The sequence below is a fragment of the Hibiscus syriacus genome, unplaced genomic scaffold, assembly GCF_006381635.1.
Source record: "Hibiscus syriacus cultivar Baekdansim isolate YM2019G1 unplaced genomic scaffold, ASM638163v2 tig00117000_pilon, whole genome shotgun sequence".
Taxonomy (NCBI): domain Eukaryota; kingdom Viridiplantae; phylum Streptophyta; class Magnoliopsida; order Malvales; family Malvaceae; genus Hibiscus; species Hibiscus syriacus.
In genome coordinates, this window is record NW_024063516.1 from 1,580,240 (window position 1) to 1,601,454 (window position 21,215).

Below are 21,215 nucleotides of genomic sequence, written 5' to 3' on the forward strand. Positions count from 1 at the left end.
GTCAAAATGGTCTAATTCAATTAAATGGTATAAAAAATCATATTAACGTGATACATCAGCATTCCATTACGGTAGTAATCCCGGTTAACGTCAAGTGATCAATTTGTAACAAACGATAATATTAGTGACTGATTTGTGACTTTTTAAATATCAATAGTAAAAAAGAATATTTATCCAAAAATCAGTGACCATTGGCGTAGTTTAGCCAAATTAATATCATCCAAGTAGAGGCCTAGATTCCTAGAAATAAAAGTAAAGAGAACTAAATTTCAAAATATTTAATAGTACAAGGACCTAAAGTGTAGTTGAATCACTAAATATTATAGGAGAGAAAAGGTCAGCCAAAGAGCCTAGTCAATTGAATCAGTCGGTCAACATTTCGAAACATGACCTGACCTCCTCAAATCTATTCAGTTGTTGCTATAAATAAAGCCTCCAAAGCTCCCCCTCCATTCAAATTCATCGGCAACATCCGCAATCAAATCTTTCTCTTCCCTCAAACCGAAAATCTGTTAACTTTGATTCTAACACAAGTTCACACACAGAAGAGTTCTTAAAGAAGAAACACCCTCACATGGCTTCTTTACAAGCTTCTAATTTTTACTCTCTTCTTCTTCATCTTCAAAGCAAATCCATGCCGCTCTATCCGTGCCAAAGATTCCATCGATAAGGTTTTCAGTTCCAAAAGTACAGACCAAAGGGTTGTCTGTGGAATTGAATACTAGGGATGGGTTCATCAACACAATTCCATTTGAAAAGAATGCTATTAGCTCACCATTGGTTCAAGGAAGCTCATCTGTTTCAGTGGCTACCTTTCAACTTTATGCAATCTTAGAGTCTATTGCCGACAGAGTGGAGATGCACAACAACCTCGGGCAACAACGGGACAACTGGAACACCCTTCTCCTGAATTCCATCAACATGATCACTCTCACCGCCGCAACCATGGCTGGTTTTACGGCAACCGGCGGCCATGGGGCTTCTGATTTGGGTTTGAAGTTGGCGTCGACTCTCTTGTTCTCTGCAGCCACGGGTATGTTAGTGTTGATGAACAAAATCCAACCCTCACAACTCGTGGAAGAGCAACGTAATGCGACGAGATTGTTTAAGAAGATCCAGCGACAAATAGAAACCCTACTTGCTACTGGCTCTCCAAGCAAAGAAGACGTGAAAGATACTATGGAGAAAGTGTTGGCACTTGATAAAGCTTATCCTCTTCCCTTGCTAGGTGTAATGCTTGAAAAATTCCCTGAAAGTTTAGAACCTACTGTTTGGTGGCCTAAGATGCAGTCTCAGAAAACCAACAAAGAAAAATACTTTAAGGGAAAGGTAGAAAGCAATGGATGGACCGAGGAGCTGGAAATGGAAATGAGAGAAGTCGTTGAGGTGATTAAGAGAAAAGACAGTGAAGATTACGAGAGACTAGGCAACAAAGCATTGAAGATGAACAAAGTTTTAGCTGCCTCAGGGCCAATACTCACTGGAATTGCAGCTCTAGGATCTTCCTTCATGGATTCGTCCAATGGTCCTTGGGCAGCAATCGTGGCAGCTGCTGCAGGAGCTTTAGCTTCAGCAGTTAACACTTTGGAGCACGGTGGCCAAGTTGGAATGGTGTTTGAGATGTATAGGAACAACGCCGGCTTCTTCAAACATGTGCAAGAATCAATTGAATCAACTCTCAGTGAGAATGATTGGGATAAAAGAGAAAACGGGGAGTTGTTTGAAATGAAGGTGGCGTTGCAATTGGGAAGAAGCTTATCAACGCTGAGATATTTAGCCAAAAAATCCAGTTATTCTCGTGTAGAAGGAAGCCCCATCGATGAATTCGCAAGCAAGCTGTTTTAGTTTAGGGATTTATGATCACAACATGTGCATATGTACAAGGATTATTCTTTGATTCTTTCATTCGTTTCATTAACCACTGACGATAATATTTGTGTGCAATTTTGTAAAGACGATACAGCAGAAGTATGAAAAATTGAAAATATATTTCATGGCTCATGCATAGAAATCAATGAGTACTTTTGTATAAAGTTGATTATTTGTTTGTTTTTTGCATTCTACTTTTCTTTAACAAATGAAAATATAAAGAGTTGTATAAATAAAGTGAGAAACGTCAAATTTGAAATTAAAATGAATGAATATTATTGCCTTTTCTCTTTCGGGTAATAATACATCACCATTGGATGTTGACATTTTGACTCTTCCAAGTATTTTTAAGGATAAAGAGGAGGAAGTGTTCAACTTTGTATGCTTGGACTGTGTCAATCAATCATTCCGATCCAAAATTTAAGCCCAAGTAGTTATTTCCTACGCAAGCTAACTGCTCTCTGGGTTCTACATTTGACCAAGCAAAAGCCCACGTTGTCTGGTTTGAGTGTCCATGAACATAGACCGATCTAGAAAGGATTCTGGAGGCTGCTACTTTATACATGAGGGAACCATATAAACAACAGTTTGATTTTAGATTGCTCCCATAGCCTGGATATGGCTTACATTTACTCGCTGTAAATTAATTTCAGATTTCCGGTGGCCCTGTTCCAGGACTCCACTTTCACGACATAATTTCAGATTTTCAAAGAATTTTTGTATAATGCTTCAATTTAGATTCTAAACTCAGTTCAATTACAGACCGATTACATTTAACGTCGGATAAAAAGCAGCTGCATACATTTAGATTCCTGGTCGTTAGATAGAGGGAGCAGACACATGTGGATGTGTGGGACATGATAGTGATTGGGAAGTGGTGAAATATAGAGAGAGTAGAGCTCCACTGCTCCAAAGTCCTATAAGCACCACTCGCTGTTGATGTGGTTTTGTTGGCTATGTTTTTTTTTTTCTGGATTTTGCAGACTAACCCTCCACCAGTGAAACCATCTATTCATTTGTTTTAATACTACCAATATTTAAATTATTGTATATATAAAATTCTATCCTCTTTTTATCTCTTAGCAGACCAATGGTCTCTTGTGCTCTATGTGATTTTTGAAGAAGAAAAACACAAAGAAGGGTTCTTTGTAAGACTTTTCCATTCTCTTGCTTTTCTTTTTATTGCATTGATAGTTTCATGTCTTTAAAAACTTGGTTCATTATTATTTTTCTCTCGTGATGTGGTGGTGAATTTGATCGTGGTGTTTTTCATTGGAGATGGTTCAGTTTTTTGTTGAATGTCTTGGATAGCTCAATGCTGATTTTCATGTCATTCTGGGTCATCATCATCTGCGAAGAAATTCATTTGATATTTGATTGGTAATACGGTGTTGTGTTGTAAATATCCACATTGAACCGATTCATTGGATTGCTTGTGTGATTTTGCAGACAGGAAGCAATTCTATTGAATTGTAGCATGGTTCCCTTCTGTTTTCCCTGTATATTAATCATGTTTTTGTACCTTCGGATTTTGACAACCTTTTTAGTTGAACGTGGCGGAATGCTGTGAAAATCAGTTTCCCCTTTCAATTAGAATGTTCCAAAATGGGTTTCGTTTGACACAGCTTTTTCCTTCAACTACCTGCTAGCTGCTTGATTTTGTGCAACTTTTCTTGGATTTGTGTTTCTTTACATATGATTGATCATTACGTATTCTATCTTCAACCATTCAATTCTTGAAGTGATATTCGAATGTTATTCCTACTAGTATTATTGCTTATTTCTGGAAGATTACTTTTCTTCAGATATTTCAACCTTAAAAGATGAGGGGAAGTCTTTGGTATCTTGGGCAATCGATTACACGCCATCTTGCTCAAGCTGACAAGAAGGCTGTAGCACGACGGTTCTTTGCTTCAGAGGCTGATCTGAAAAAGACTGTTCTTTATGACTTCCATGTTGCTAATGGTGGGAAGGTGGTCCCATTTGCTGGATGGAGCATGCCGATTCAGTACAAGGACTCAATCATGGACTCTACAGTTAACTGCAGGCAGAACGGTGGACTCTTTGATGTATCCCATATGTGTGGGCTTAGCCTCAAGGGAAAGGACTGTGTCCTTTCCTCGAAAAGCTCGTCATTGCTGATGTGGCTGGACTAACACCTGGAACGGGAACACTAACCGTCTTTACAAATGAGAAGGGAGGGGCAATTGATGATTCTGTGATCACCAAAGTGAAGGATGATCACTTATACCTGGTTGTGAATGCAGGCTGTAGGGATAAAGATCTGGCACACATTGAAGAGCATATGAAGGCATTCAAGTCCAAAGGTGGCGACGTCTCATGGCACATCCACAATGAGAGATCTCTTTTGGCTCTCCAGGTTAGTTAATAGACTCTTCTAATAATATGGCTCCATGTCTGATTCTCTATATAGATTCATTATTTTGCATCCTTGCGATTTTCAGGTGGCTGTTTTGAATGGAACATGCATACTTTTGCTTCTTTATTTAGCACATTTTATGTGAACGTTTCTCCTTATCAAGTGCTTTCTTTTTATTCATATGAATAGTTTGGTCTACTTGCAGTTTGCAGGTTACTGCGATCATGAGTTGCCTGTGGCAATCAAACTATGTTCGTGTTCAGCTCTTATACGTCTATTTGTAGTTTGTCCTCTCACTATACGTTGAAAGAATAGTCTTCTGTTCTCAACGATGGTGGATAGTCTTTAGAAGATGCAATTTGACTGAATTAGAAGACATGGAAACATTTTTCAACATTTCCTCCTCTTTTTCAGGGTCCTCTTGCTGCCCCTGTTCTTCAACATCTGACAAAGGATGATCTGAGTAAGCTGTATTTTGGGGAATTCCGCATATTGGATATTAATGGTGCAACATGCTTTCTCACTCGGACTGGGTAATCTTCCATATTTGTTTCTTCTTGCCATTCAAAGAGTAATAATTTGGTTGGCATGGTGATGCCATCACTTGTTAAGATGGCAATGGAGGTTAACTGATGAATCTATCAATCAGGTACACTGGTGAGGATGGATTTGAGATCTCAGTTCCATCTGAAAATGCTTTGGATCTTGCTAAAGCAATCTTGGAGAAATCTGAAGGGAAGGTCAGGTTGACGGGCCTCGGAGCTCGGGACAGTCTCCGACTCGAAGCTGGGCTGTGTCTATATGGTAATGACATGGAACAACATATAACACCAGTGGAGGCTGGACTGACCTGGGCAATTGGGAAAAGGAGGAGAGCAGAAGGTGGATTCCTAGGAGCCGAGGTCATCCTTAAACAACTCGAAGAGGGTCCGTCTATCAGGCGTGTCGGCTTCACCTCATCCGGACCACCTCCACGATCCCACAGCGAGATTCAGGACGAGAAAGGGAACAACATTGGTGAGATCACCAGTGGAGGATTTAGCCCCTGCCTTAAGAAGAACATAGCAATGGGATACGTGAAATCTGGGTTACACAAGGCAGGCACCAAAGCTAAGATTTTGGTAAGAGGAAAGGCCTATGATGGAGTTGTGACAAAAATGCCTTTTGTACCAACAAAATATTACAAGCCATCCTAAGCTCAATTTGATACTTCAGGCTCAGCTCCAACATAATTCGCCTTGTTTCATGTTATTGTGTTTGTTGTTTTATAAACCTGAACCGCTGCAACTAATACTAATCTCCCGTTTTTCTGTTAACTGACAGGGCATGCTGTAATTTGTTGCTTTATCGTGTGTTAAATTCCTATCTACTCAGGAAGTAACAACTGACACAGAAATTTAATGTCATAGGTATAACATTAGAGATTGTGGTCGTACATACGATGATTCACCCTCTTTACATTAGATGAAAAATCACACAATAACCAAAGTTTAGAGAAAAATTGAGAGAGAAGGAAAAGAGCGTAATATTTTGAGACTTTCTTTTTTAAAGAGTATAATATATTAGGTGTTCTTCGAATCACGTTACGTGAATAGATTAAACAGATAATCAAGATTGAAACTATTATGAACACTGTTTAAATTAGTACCTATATAACCAAACAATACACTAATTCAGTGAGTTTTGTTACATGCAACTTTACTAATATAGTTTCGGGAACTCGATTGCATTCGCCTTTCAATAAAAAAATATTCATTTTTATTTACGTAATATATTGCTCAAAAAGAAGATTGCCCGAAATGAACACCAAGATATTATTAACGTAATATAGGGAACTGTGTTACATGCAACTCTACTCCCCCGATTTATTCACTTTTAGGCTTACAGGTTACAGTTAACATATGTAGAAGGGAACCAACTAGCCGACAAGTAAGGCAAACCTAAATTGATAATACCACCATACAACATACAACATACAGGATGAAGTTACTTCAATCCCAAATAGCGTACAATTTATTTTCACAAACTCACGGTATCCCGCTCCCGCTTCCAGTTCCACCACCAAATCCTGCACCATATCCTCCGCCAAACCCACCGCCATTGGAGCCCCCACCACCGCCCCCGCCACCTCCACCTCCACCTCCAAGTCCTCCATTTCCAGACCCAATCCCACCTCCAACACCACCGCCGAAACCATATCCAGCTCCCCCTTTGCCACCCCCTCCTCCACCCCCACCTCCACCACCTAATCCACCACCGGCACCAGGCCAACCGAATCCACCACCGTAAACAGGGGTATAAGGGAAGAAAGATTTATTGTCACCAACTGCATGCACTCCCTTTTCACTCGCAGCTAGCTTCCTAGCATCAATACGACCGCAAAGAAGAAAAGCACCAAGAAATAGCAGGAAAATGGAAACCCTGAAGGCACCCATCGTTGACATGCAATGAGAAAGGTACCCAGAACGATAGACCATACAGCATATATATAGTCATAGATGACTGAGAAGTAAAATTGAGTAATTAAATGGCCGGCAGTGTTACGACACTTAAAAAGCGAATTAGTAATTTACATCCTATCATCAATAATCCGTGCTCAGACGTGAAGTTAATAAAGCCAACTAAGCCTAGGGAAGAAGCGACCCACCACCCTATGAGCAATGATCCAATCGACTTACCTACGAGTTGATTTTGGTCCATGACGATTATCTTCTACTTCCCAAGTAGTAAAGAACCAAAACCAGCCATATGTATGGTGAAACTGAACATATTGTTCGAACTTGTCAAAAGTTAAATTGTCCTTTCTTTCATTAAAATCAACCTGGCCCTTAACATTAAACTTCAAGTCAACCTCGTCCTCCTCTTTTCCCTTTGCATCCAACTTTTCGGTGGTAAACTACAATTTCTCCATTGAATTAAATGAATAGGTGGTTTAAAAGGATATAATAGACGCCTGCAGGAAATAGAATTAAAAGTAACCAAAAGTTAGGTGTATCATCAGCACTCATATGTTAGATTCCCGAATCTGTGCGTCATCAGGCCAAAATGATATAATTGGGAGTTGGTCAAGTCTAGTGGTTCTCTTATTAAAACTTATAACCGATAACAGATCGATTATCATGAGAACTGACTTAACTGAACCAAATTTGACCGAATCCTATCGGTTAAGTCGGTTTCAACCAACTTTTACCCACCCTAGAAAAAATAGTTTCCTGGAGGCACATGTGAATCAAGCCTGGATTATCAGCCTTTAGGATGGCGCTTTTGGTCATAATTGGAGATAGATGCATTGTTAACCGTCAAGGGTTAACTGTTCCGTGGGATGCAGGGTTAGCATAGCATAGACTTTAAGCTAGATCCGTTGAACAATCATTCACATTTAGGGTCTTAGCTTTGCTCGGCCTAAACACTGAGTGGGAAACTTTTGAGTTCTGCCATAGGCAGATTGAACAATCAGATGTATTCTATCTGCAGCCGCCTGAGGATGAGCTAAGCCAACCTGCAGCACCATATACCCCCAAGTTCGATTGCATTAAGAAATTCTTAATTAAGATCCCTTAAAATGACGAAACAATCCAATCAAAGAAAAAGTCAACAGTAAACCAGTTCAAGGTTTTGAAGGTGTTATTCGGACGCAGACTTTACATTGAAAAAGCTAAAGATGAAGGGTCAATTGCCAATAAGATAAAAAGTAGTGGCCCCCTTTCGACGGTAAAGTGACAATGTTGCAACTTTTCATTGGTAGTCTTTGGACAAATGGGCAGGGCTTTCTGGATAGTCTTACTTATTTCAGGGCCTGCTTTACGATGTTGGGCTAACTCCGGCTTATAGCTCCACGTTCAAATTTTCTATGAAACTAAAGTTAATGTACCTACAAAGAAACATGCATTTTTTTATCTCAATTTATTTTTTTCATCAAATATCATATTGTAAGTTTTTATATTATTTTAAATGAAATTTGTTAGAATTTTGGTAATTTGAATTCAAGATTGAATTCTTTTGAATCTGTATTCAACTATAGTTCTAATATTAGATGTTGTTATTAAAAGTAAAAAATCTAATTTGAGTAGATTTCTTATAATATAAGTTTCTTTTATAATTATCTTATAGAAAATAATAATTAGGGTTAGAAGTAAATTTGAGTCATGCGATAAATTACAAATCCTCTTGTGTTTTTCTCGAAAATATTAAAATTTCTCCTCATATGTCTATGGTTTTTGTTATTTTATGTTTAGGGTTCTCCACTTAAATTTTGGGCGTCTTTTTTTTTTGTGATCGTATCTATTGTCATTATCTATGTTTAGTATAATAAATTGGTGTTAGGGTATACTAATTGCTTGTCTTTATCACGATAATGACATCATTGAAGTACGAAACTTTGTTGTTAAATTGTAATATTAGATTTATGTTATGGAAGGTGAACATATAGACGATTCTAACATAGATGGATTTGAAAGATGTCTTTAACATTGACACTTGAAGAAAAGAAACATAAGGATAAAAAAAGCTTTTATTGCAATTATGTTTGCATCCTTTGAATGAAATTTTACAAGATGTAGCAAAGGAAGAGACTATTGCTACATTATGATTGAAGTTAGAACAATTGTGCATGTAGAAAATCTAACAAATTACATTTGAAGCATGTGTATTTAAAGAAATTGTTTCATTGCAGACCATGAAGATTAAGTATGATAAAAATGATTATGATTAACTATACTTTGTCTGTTGTTTGTATCTTATTAAGCCTTTAGAGATAAATTGTGTAATTGAGAATCTCTCACAACTGATAAAATTTATGACTCCTTAATCTTGTATGATAAGATAAATTGTCTTGTAATTAGATCCGACTCGTAGGAAGATGGTCTCATAGTTAGGAGGATAACTCAAGAAAAGAATTCTGACAGTGATGTAGGAAAAATATTTTATTATTTGTTTGGTACAAAGGACAAAATGGCTACATTTTGTTTACCATTTTAAGAACTCTATTCTGTGGATATCATATTGTAAAACGTTTTGAAGTTCATTTGGTGTTTCTTCAATCCAGTGTATCATTTCGACTTTTCTGGAAGCTAGGTTAGCCATCCATCGGTGCAGCGATTTTCCTCTCTCCAGGTATGTCGAACTTCTTTAATCCATCATTCTTTCATCATCTTTTGACATTCACTGATGATGATTTCATGTTGCATGTTGGTCGATTCTCCTCCTTGTAACGCTTCGATTGCCTATTGAGTATCCGCTTCAATCACTAGGTTTATCACTCCCAAGGTCATCTGATTCCAATGCCTCCTGCATTTTTGGGTCTACACATGATATCCCAATTGACAAGGTGCTTGTGTTCATACGTTGTACTTTCTCCCCACAATAAATTTTGGTTCAATTTATCCAACGTGTTACATGTTGAAGTGGGGAGTACTTTAGTCTGCATGGTATGGATGGGGATGACAGCAGTCACAACTTGAATTAATGTTTTGTGGCCTGCCAAAGACAATACATTGTCTTTCCACCCAACCATTCGTCTCATAACCTTTTCAACAATCGGGGCATAAGTGTTGATATTTCCCTTTTCGTGAAAGATCAAAACCCCCAAATACACAATAAGGTTGTCGGTTCTAGTGATGGCAACTTCATTGTTGATGTTTTTTTAAACAAATAATTTTAATTTCTGTAGATTGATCTCCAGTTCAGACACATTGCTGAAAATTTGTAGGCAACTTTTCACCTCCAAAACTTGCTCCCTTGTAGCTTCGAAAAATTACAGTAAATCATCTGCAAAAACTAAGTGGCTAAGATTAGTACCCTTCTTGATAATTTGATAGGCTTCCATTGTTTTCTTTCAATTGTTTCTAAAATGATATGCGATAAACATTCCATAACTAAGATAAACAAGTATGGGAATAAGGGGTCTCCCTGTCTGAGCCCTTGCTCTGCTGTAAAACGTTTTGTTTTCTCTCCATTAAATAGGGATTCAATCGAGCTATTTTTGTTGCAGAATAATATTAGCTCAATCAGTTTCTCTAGTTTATTAAGCTTTTCCAATGTCTCCTTTAGAAACTACCAATTCACTCTGTCATAGGCCTTTTGGAGGTCAATCTTCATGATTGCTGCCCCTTTCCTTCCTTGGAGGTTTGAGAGAGTGTAAACATCCTCCTGCACAACAAGAATATTATCAGTAGTATGTCTTCCTGGTAGAAAAATGTTTTGGAAAGGCCTCACAATTTTTTGAAGGAGATGTCTAAGCCTTTGAGCCAAAACTTTAGCAAGAATTTTATAGGAAGTGTTAAGGAGGCTGATAGGTCTAAATAATATATGCTCAACATTCTCGGGTCGACTTTCCCTGTAATTATAGCATTATTAACAAACTTACGAACAATGTCTTTAATCGTGTCCCAGTTGTTCTTTTAAAAATTGGTTGAATATCATCTGGTCCAAGTGCCTTTAATTTTTTCATGGAAAAAATAACAGTTCAACCAGATCCATGCTTTCCTTATCAATCAGTTGCGGTTGAAATTTGTCATATGGCTCTCCTAAGGAGTTCTCTTCCTTGTGAGTAAAACATATTCTTTTAATAGTCCACAATATGATCTATGAGCATAGTTTTGTCCGTGCACCAATTGTCCTCAATACACAAACCCATTATTCTATTTTGCTTTCTCCTCATTTTAGTATTGAGGTGGAAGAATCTTGTATTTCTTTCTTGTAACCCCCTAGACCTATGCGGGTGACCCGATCCGATCCAAGGTGTCACATTAGGGCCACTGGAGCGACCCACCGTAAAAATAGCGGAAAATTTAAAAATTTTATTAAACATGTAAACTCATAAAATGATTTATCAGTATTCATAAATAAAACATGCTTTCAGACTCAGATATAAAAACAAAATATAACCTACATGCCCCCTAATCACATGTACCATACTTTGCAAGCAACGCCGGAAGAACTTCCTTACTGATGTCGATAGATGCACTGGTACGATTCTTGTAACCTGAAAAGATGAGTAACAGAGTGAGCTTTGGGAAGCTCATTAATACAACACTACTAGCTGATGTTACATTACATGCAGATAAATAGAAATCCATATAATTTCCTTATTGAATAAGATGTATACTGGTTTCCGGGATAATCTGGGTTCCACTGGTAGTTCATCAAGTAGAAGACATGACGATCTTAGGTCATAAGAAGTATTCATAGTATGACATTTTTAGGAGATTGAATAGGATGTCTAGTGTGTTCCAATCAAAACCAGTGAAAATATATAAATCTTTTAAAACCATAATTGAACCCCCAACCTAACTCCATTATGCAGTTCCCCAGAACAGCGTCCATAGGGCTTACCCTAAGCACATAGCAAAACGGAGCCAACCTAAGGATATTCCTTGGGGCCTATGGGCCTACCCAAGGGTATCATTAGGTCCGTAGGGTTACCCTAAGCACACAACAAAGGGAACCAACCTAAGGATATGCCTTGGGGCCTATGGGCCTACCCAAGGGTATCATTAGGTCCGTAGGGTTACCCTAAGCACACAAAAATGGAACCAATCTAAGGATATGCCTTGGGGCATATGGGCCTCCCAAGGATATCCTTAGGTCCGTAAGGTCTTACCACCTGGATCAGAGCAGTGCCTTTATACTTCAGAATCCTATCCATATAAAAATCCAGTAGAAATCAGTTTAGTCGTAAATCGTAATACCTGGATCGTGATCCAGTAATATGTCATAACAGTGATAATGAAATAAATCGTATAACCAATTTCCACCTGTACACTATAAGTAGTCAAATGATTAACCCAAGGGAGTACCTTGGGGCCTGAGAGCCTACCCAAAGATCCCCTTAGGTCCGTAAGAAATTTCCAGCTTGATTAGAGCTGTATCTCTAGTTTACCCATATAATATCCCAGTAAAACAGTTCGAGTATAACCAGTGAAACATAAAACCATGATTCATAAACCAGTAGTTTCCATGATTCCATAAATCATAAATAATTCATATTTTTCAATAAAACCCATAATCGTAGATCACTTACCATGTTGCCATGGTTCATAAACCAGTAAAGCAATACTTGAGTTAAAACTCATTTCAAAACATATAAAACTGTCATGTAGTACATATGGAACACACTAGAGGATCCAAGTATTTTTCAGAGGCATTTTGCAGTTATCAATATGGATAACATGAACTTGTGCAATTTGATCGGATTACAGGAACGAGGTCCTATTGGAGAGAATCGATTACTAACCGATCTAATCATACATTTAATTTAATACTTTAGAAACTCACTATGTTTTAATGTACATCAGGAAAGTGTTCAAGAATGCCCGGAGTGATTTGAGTTGATAAAGATAAATGAAGATTCAGGACATTTACCATCCATGTCAATCGATCGGTTTATCAAATAACTTGAGCTGAACAACTCCTAGAACTGATGTCTGTCGACTGGTCAATTCATTACCCTTCCAGGGTATTCACTCTTTAATACCAATAATTCTTGTCCATTGATTATCTTCAGAATCATCCCTGAATATATCTTAAGGAATCGAATAGATATCCCAATAATCTTTATTTTCTTTCCACATTGCAACAATATCAAGTATTATCGACGTATTCGATTCTTGGTTCATAGCTCATAGAGATCGTACATCATGCAAGTTCATTGGTGTTCCCAGACTCATCCAATCACTTACTAAATTCTCAGTCATTAAAGTTATTTAGTTCATTTAGTAGTTAAATCTATCTCAGTTACTTCAGAGTCTTCCCGAGTAATTTAGACGCTTCTGAGTTTCGAATACATGTTGTACTTCCGTTCAGTTCACTTTGGTCATATAATAAAGTTATTTTGGTATTCGTGGTTGATTTATCTCACGAATATCCACTTCTTAATATCGGATGCTCTTTAGCGTTGAGCTGAGTCGAGTATTTCTAGAATTATCATCGATCGAAACTTGAGGAGACAAACAAGCATTCAAGTAGTATCTATGTCATTCAGGTACTGACATAACATTAGGGTTGGTCAACCTTCTTAAACTTTGTTCCATAACTTTTAAGGGCAACTTCTAAGGGCAAAACAACATCCATGTTTATTTGGATTCATTAATTAATCCAAGATATTTACTTATTCTAGGTCATAAAGGTATTTTTGTCATTTTGGTGCTCAACGTTATTCCAGTCACTTCAGATCTTAAGGATATCCAATCATTCATGAGCTTGATGATATTCTTAGGTCATTTCTATTATATGGGTATTTTGGTCATTTTACAAATCCAGGATTTTTCAATCATTTTCTTCCGTCTGCTTATTATATATTCAAACTTATCATCTATTTCAGTCCTTTCAAACAATTCTGAAAAGAGAGCACCCTCGATAAATTATTCTTCAGGTATTTACTCATAACTCGGAGATTTTCGGGTCAATTGCCTTCTTAAATGTTAAGAACGGATTATCAGGAATTTTTTGAACCAAAGTAGGATCTTAACAATTAAATCAATAATTTATCGGGTTAGATACGAATTCTTAGGGTATTTTCTCATTCAGAGTCAACTCGGACTATTTTTACCTCACAAAGGCATTTTCGTAATTCCTTAATCAGGCGATTTTTGGTATTAAACCTTTTAACGAAATTAATGAGAATTTAATAAATCTGAGGGCATTTTCTCTTCATATTACTCATTGTACTAGACACCATTTCTTACCAGTCTTCCAATTCCTTTATATAATTCAATAGAGTCTTAACCAATTTATCACTTAAATCGTATTCGGTTCGAGTCCATCCATAATCAAACATGCATAATAGATCAATTATATACATCCATGCATTTACCTATTATCAACATGTTTCATAAAGCATGCAAAAAGATAATAAAATGTTACCTCGATTTTTGTGCCATACTGATTGACCATATAAATTCCATTCGAATGTCCTCAATCTTTAATTCAACTTCCAATAATTCCTCAAATACATAACAATAAAAATTTCATAAAAAACGGGGCTTAATTCTGAAAAACGGATTGAGTCGAGTAATAAATCAGTGAAAACAGCTTACCGGGTTCGAAACGGACCTAAAAACAGACTCAGGATGTCGAAAAACATCAGGATCAGTATACCTGGAAAAAGACAACGGCCGGTCAACGCAGGTCAAAGGTCCAGTCAACAGGTCGGATCGGGCAGTCAGGTCAGACGGGTCGGGTCGGACCGGGTCGGGTCAAACGGGTCAAAGCTATCTCCCCCCATTTTTCGAACCTTCCCCAAGCGCAGGGGCAGCGCGTGGAGGCGCGTGAACAATCCTAAGGTGTCCTAAAAATCCCAGAAAAATTCCTAAAAATATTTTAAGCGATTTTGAGACATCTACCTAGCTCGATTCAAAATTTTGAACGGTGGAGGGCTCGATTTCGAAATGTCGAAAACTTTGACTTCCTCACCTCCCTCACCCACTGACGACGACGAAGATGCAACGGACACCGGTGGACTCAGAACGACACAAAAACACAATGGTGCGGGAGGTATAAAAAACGGAGCAACGATCGGCGATGAATTAACGATTTTCACGGTGGTGGTTTAAAAAAGTCGAAACTTTGAATCAAAATTCACAGCGTTTGACAACGTTTCGCTATGATCGGTTTGTGGGGTTTTGTTCATCGGTCGACGATGAACACGATGGTGGTTTCGGATCAACGATCGGTGGCCGAACGACGTCTGGATCGAGTTTGAAAAGAGGGACGCGGGAGAGGAAATTTTATGAATTGTTTCTGATTTTGAAATCAGAAATCAATTCACGCATTTAACGTGAATTTGCTGCCGACACTAATTGAAGAAATTCAGGGCTTGGTCCCTGAATCCAAGCCCTGAATTTCCTTCAACTTCTAAAACAACATACAAGTTTTGAAAATTTTTAATTTAAATCCTCAATTTCTTCTAAAATACCAATTAAATTCAATACCTTGAAATTTGTAAAATTTTAACCCCTAAATTAGGGTGTGACATTTCTCCTTTCAGTACCTAATCGATTCTTGATTTTTGTAGCCACCTTATTTCTTCTTGATTAAGGATATTTTGATACTCCTCATTTAATTGTTTCTTCATGTCTTGGAGATACTTGGATTTTTTTTAAAGAATTGAAGGCCTCGTTAAAAACCCCTTCATGATTAATGGAACTCAAAATGAGTTCCTTAATCAGCGAAAGGAGAAAAAGAGTGACTTATACTTCATTAATGATAAAAATGATACATAAAATTTAAATCATCTAGATAAGCCCCCTTACAAACAACCCAAAAACCCAAAATCAAATGCCCCTAACAACAACAACATTGAACTTATCATATTCCAGCCTTAGCTAGCCCATCTATCTGTATATTGGTTGTCTTAGCAACCCATCTAATTATACCCTCCAAGTCTTTAAGCCTATCAGCTATGTCCTTGACAATTATGACATACATATCAGGACAATTTACAACATTCTTAACCCATTCCACTGCCACTTTACAATCAGTTTCAATAATCAACCGACCCATAATACATCCTCGCAAGGAATGAAAAAAGGATAATCTCTTCTGAACAACCTTTAGTTCCATCAAAGTATGTGGACCTGGGCCAGAAGCCTCCTTGAATGAAACTAAAATCAATCCTGCATCATCTCTTAGAATACCAGCAATTTCACTTCTCTTCTGATCACCGTTGGTTGTTGTATCCACATTCAATTTGACAAAGCCCTTAGGAGGAGAGGACCAAGAGAGCTTAGTGATGATCGATTTGTTATGGGGGAAACAAAAATCCCCAAGAAAAGGGTCACTGATTTGAGAATTCTTAAGAATAGAAAAATCTTTAAACTTAGCTAATAACCAAGAAGCAATCCTCCAGGAGATACTTGGAATAGAAATAATTAGGAGAAATCTGAATACCTTTTAAACGATTTTGAAGTCTTTGTTTTTTCTTAAAAATATCATCTACAGTAGTCTCCCTCCAAGACTTTATCTCTTTTTCAGTTTCAGCTATGGCCTTCACAATATTATCCTTCTTTTTCTTCTAGGCTTCATTGAAAACTATGTTGAAATCAGGATAATTGAGTCACAAAGCCTCAAACCTAAAAGGTATATTCTCTCTATCCATGTTGATGATCTTGTTAGTATTTAAAAGAATAGGGTTGTGATCGGAATAGACTGATGCAGGGGGATCCGAGACAGATGATGCTGAGCTGTCAGATTGCACCTTGATGGCGCTGAGATACCATGAATTGGCAGATCAGCGCAAAGGCGGGAATTGATTGTGACATGTTCCTCATTGGGGTCGTTTTGAGTATGTTTCAGTCTTTTGGCCATAACTTTGGCTACATGTGTCAGAATTGCGCATAAGACCCCAATCCGGAAAGCTTTTTTCGACGCGCACGCTCTCCACATGGAGCCATGTGGCCTTTTTTCAACCTCAAATTCTGCCATTTTCCCCTCCGAATCACTAGATTTAGATATTTTTTACTATTTATGGTAATATTTCGATTGTCAATTAGGAAGTCAATTTAAATTCGATTTAGGCCGGGTTTTTTTTTGGAGATTGCTTATTTTATTTCGAATTTTAATTTAGAGTGATTTTTGGGATTTTGCTATTTTTGGCAAAATTCGAATAAAGATGATTTTTGACTATAAGAGTCCGGCTTGTGGACTTATTTTTGGCATTGTTTGATTTTATAATATTTTACTAAACCCTAGAGACTTTTTTCTCTGGTTTTTTGGGCGAATTTTCTCTTGTGAATCATCTATTGGAGCGCCTGCAAGATAATCATTATTCTATCCGGCGTCAGAATAGGTCCTTGGGAGATTCCTTACATAAAAGTTAGGGAAGGTTTCTATGGAGTCAATATTGTGGAGAACCCGGTCTAACCTTTCTTGTAAAATCACCTGGCCTTGAACCCTTCTCATCCAAGTGAATTTCATACCCGTACAGCCTGCATCCATAAGGAAACATTTATCCCATCTTTCCCTGAACAGGATAATTCTGTCAAGAAAATTTGTGTTGCTTCTTTCTCTTTCCTCAATATTTGCAATATCGTTAAAATCACCTAGTACTATCCACAGATCGTTAGCATTTCTTGAAAAAAATTCCAAATCCTCATAGCACTCCGTTTTCTTTTGAGGATGGGGTTGAGTGTACACAGGTAGTATTCCAGGTTTTGTTGTTCTCTTGGCATTCACATTGGATTGTTTGGTCTGTGCTAGACAGAATTTTCAAATTGGTCATACTCGAGTTCCATAAAACAATGAGGCCCCCACGCATACCTTAAGGAGGAACTTCAAAGTTGTTCTCAAATTTCAACTTTCTTTTAATGTCATTACCCATACTAGTCGCAGCTTTTGTTTCTATCAAACAAATGATTTCAGGATTTTCGCTAATCAGCAGGTCTTTGCATGTTCTGATAAATTCTTGGTTTCCCACCCCTCTACAATTCCACGAGATAAACTTCATTGGACCTTAGCCTTGTAATTTTTTTCCTGAAATTCAGGAGGTTCTGTTGAGCACAGTTTGTTGTCAAGATTTGCAACTCTTTGAGTGCTTGGGAGAGTGCCAGTACTAGGGTATTCATTCAAAAATATATGTGAATCAGTCGTTCCATTATTTGTACCCTGTTGTTTTTCGATTTCCATATCATCAACTCTAGTTTGCTTGGGTTCGGGATTGGTACTTTATGTTGCATTATACAATCGATCAGTTTTAGTTTGTCTCACAGGATTCTGCTCCCTGCTCTTTGGTTCGTAGTTTTTACTAGTGCCTTCCATATTAATTCATGTGTTCGTATTCTCTTTCAATTTTCCTTTTCCCCTTTTTTTATGTATCTATAGTTTTGAGTCTCAAATCCTTCAGCTCTAGGTGTGATGTTGTCTTTGATTTGAACTTCCTCCACAATTATACTGGCCTCATTTTGCTCTCCCCCATTACTCGGGTTTTCCATTTCATCCTTTAGGGCTTGAAACTTATTTCCATTTCTGTGATCTTGAGAGTTCTTGTTCACGGTTTTCATATTTCCTTTTCCCCCTCTCTGTCTTCTTTACACCAACATCCATGGGCCATAGTTCTTCTCATCTTCGTTGAATTTTCCTCTTTTTGGTTATCAGGTATAGAATATTCTGGGTATCTTGTGTTTCTTGAGCTGAAGTTCCGTTTTGAGCTTTTTCTTTTTAACTTTTATTGATAATTCTCACCGAACATTGTTCCGTATTGTGCCCGACTAAGCTACAATAGAAACATGTAGAATGTAAACCTTTATATTTAATGTTGAAGGTAGTGTTACCAACTCTTTCTTTGGGAAGAATGGGTTTGTTAAGGTCGATTAAGACGCATACTCTTGCGAATCTTCCCCTTGTTTTCCAACCTGATATGTAATCTAGTTTTAGTGGTATCCCAATAGCTTTCCCGATCTAGACTATAACACTTTCATCGAAGTATTCAATCGGTAAACCCGGGATATGCACCCAAACTGCCATAGATGACAGACACAATTGTCTTTTCAGCCAAGAAGTTAGGTTTCTATTTCTGCACCGTCAAGTAGTGATCCATAATCTTCCGTGGCCCCTCAGTCAAGACCTTCATTCTATCCATTTGACTCTGAAATTTTACGGTATTGTTTCCCAAATCAATACAATCAAAGTCACTTTCCAGTTTCCATGATGCAGTGATCCGACTAATTAACGTCTTGTAGGCAACCATTCTTCCCATTAATTTTATTATGAGAGCTTTCCTCCATGGTTTTCGGATTCTGTCCTTAACTTCTTTATCAATCTTGATTGTAGGAATGTCATCAACTTCAAGCTCGTTTTCTTCTTCCGATTCAACATCTTCAACTTCGATTCTTGCTGCACTATTGAACATCCCTGTAAAGAAGGGAGAATCTGCAATCGTATCTCCCAGGACCTTTGAGTAGCATTCTCTCCTTCCTGATCGATGCTTGGAGTCGTGCGTAGTCTTTTGCTGCCTATATTCATTTCTTCCGCCTTCCCTGCCACAGATGTCACCATGGTGACTGGCGAGGGATCGCTTTGCATTTCACCTGACTCTGAATAAGGATCTTGAACTAAACCTAAATTTTATCTTGTATTCAATTAGAAAAAATATATTATTATTGCAAGGAAAAAAAACACATTAAGGTAGGTGGTGCAGATTGTAGAATATAAACTAAAAGTATGATATAGATCCTAATATAAAATAATCAAAGAAATATGAGAAAACTGACATAACTGAATACTACGATGAGGTTGAACTTTTAGTTACTTCTGGTTAACAGGGCCGGCAATATTTGGCCATATTCTTGGCTCCACAAAGGAGTCTTGTCTTGCAGCACTGAATTCTGTAAAGGATTATCCACATCCAGGTTTCTTTCTCTCTTTCTAGTTTAAGTTTTTTTTTATAAATATAATCATTAGGTTTTCGTTAGAGTTTTTGGATAAAATGAGTTAATGGGTATTCTTTGGATGATGTTACTAGCTTGAAAAAAAAAAGTTACATTCTTTTTTTTTGGGTGAAAAGTATTGAGATTACACCAATCTGGGTTATTTGGGTGATTGGTTTTTTTTTTTTTTGAATATTCAAAAGCATGCATCTTTTCTTTTTTTATTTACATCAATAGCTTTTGATTTCTATTTGCATTTCTTTATTAAGAGAAATTAAGGTAAAATAGAAATGGTTTTCTGCAATATAGTTTGAGTTGTAGAAAAAACATAAAACTTAGGCATAAAATGTATTAAGTTCCCATTTCATCTCGAGTCAAAGCTTTATGAGTTTGGTTCACTTTGTTTAACAAATCTAGTGCTTATAATTTGATTGTTTGAATTTTGATTGTGTAGTGGCAAACTTAGTTTGATGAAAAAAAACAGTGGTTAAATATTTTCGTTCAAAACATTTTTTAGAGTAATTCCTTCTGATTATTTTAATTTCATCATTAATTTTTCAGATCAGTTGATTGTGAGAAAGAACAAGTCAACAACATAAACTTCGGTCACCGGTTAGGTTGTATCTTTTCTTGCTAATATATTTGTTTTATTATTTACTTGCTACTATATTTGTTTTATTGATTACTTTTAATTATGTTACCTTAAAAACAATCATCGGGTGCCCAAAATAGAAAACGAAAAAAACAAGAATAAGAAATACGGTACAAGTATAGGGGCATAAAATTATTATCTCGCCTAAGGCATTAAAATTCATTTGATCAATCCTGCTGGTTAAGTGTTTTAACCATGAATTTTTTTGTTCTCTGTCTCGTTGCTATCTCACAGCAACGTAAGGCCCGAAAATGCACATTTGCCTACACTCAAGTGTCCACTCTACAGTTAAGTCCATATAGGCTGTAACGTCGGGAAGATCTTCCCTTATATTGTGTTTTTAATCTTGTTTGTTTTCCTGCACCATGTTTGGATCTCCGTACACGTATATGCAAATTGCTTTGTCCCTATTTCTTCAAGGCTAAATACTACTGTTGGCATGTCGAAACGAATACAGAAAATAATATTAGTATTGCTGTTTCATGTATTCTGCGATACCTTATTATGATGTCTCAGTGGGAGTGACGGCATAAGTGGCGTACGTTGCCATATGAACAAAAGATATAAAGAAAAATAAAAAATTCCACGGTGGGCGTGGCCCTCTATAGTCAATGCTGCACACTTCATTATCGCCGTCCTGTTTTTCAGTGTTTGCAACATGAAAGCCTAAAATTCTCTAAATTATTAAAAAATGCAGTGCACCACTACAACGATTCTTTTGTTTTTTCTTTAAAAGGTCACTGTTTTTACTGCCTTGCATATCCAGGGTGATCTAAAAAGTAGATTTAACGTACAACAACCTAATAAGAAAAAAGAAATCAAACACAAAGCGGCTACCTGGCATCTTCCTTATATTTATGTGTCATGTTTTTAAGTTAATTAGACTATTTCCTTCAACCTTTTTACGAAAATCGCAATATCCCCTTCTCCTATTTTCTTCTTTCCGAGAACCACC

The 21,215-nt window shown here is 37.2% G+C and overlaps 2 protein-coding genes and 1 pseudogene across 2 annotated transcripts; 2 read left to right on the top strand and 1 right to left on the bottom strand.

Annotated features, from left to right (window-relative positions):
* The first annotated feature begins 478 nt into the window (after positions 1 to 478).
* On the top strand, positions 479 to 1,957 carry LOC120194613 (annotated as a pseudogene).
* Positions 1,958 to 2,906: 949 nt separating this feature from the next.
* LOC120194769 (aminomethyltransferase, mitochondrial-like) lies at positions 2,907 to 5,565 on the top strand. The gene is given in 5 exon segments (XM_039196977.1): positions 2,907 to 3,017; positions 3,675 to 3,978; positions 3,981 to 4,249; positions 4,664 to 4,782; positions 4,899 to 5,565. Coding segments are annotated over 4 exon segments (1,221 nt in total). The 5' UTR covers positions 2,907 to 3,017; positions 3,675 to 3,692; the 3' UTR covers positions 5,446 to 5,565.
* A 711-nt stretch (positions 5,566 to 6,276) lies between these two features.
* Positions 6,277 to 6,684, bottom strand: LOC120194748 (glycine-rich protein 5-like). The gene has a single exon (XM_039196964.1). The coding sequence runs from the start codon at positions 6,682 to 6,684 to the stop codon at positions 6,277 to 6,279; it is 408 nt and encodes a 135-aa protein (XP_039052895.1).
* Between the last annotated feature and the right edge of the window lie 14,531 nt (positions 6,685 to 21,215).

Excerpts from the sequence above, each read along its gene's own strand:
- LOC120194748 (XM_039196964.1), bottom strand. The coding sequence starts at position 6,684 with ATGGGTGCCTTCAGGGTTTCCATTTTCCTGCTATTTCTTGGTGCTTTT.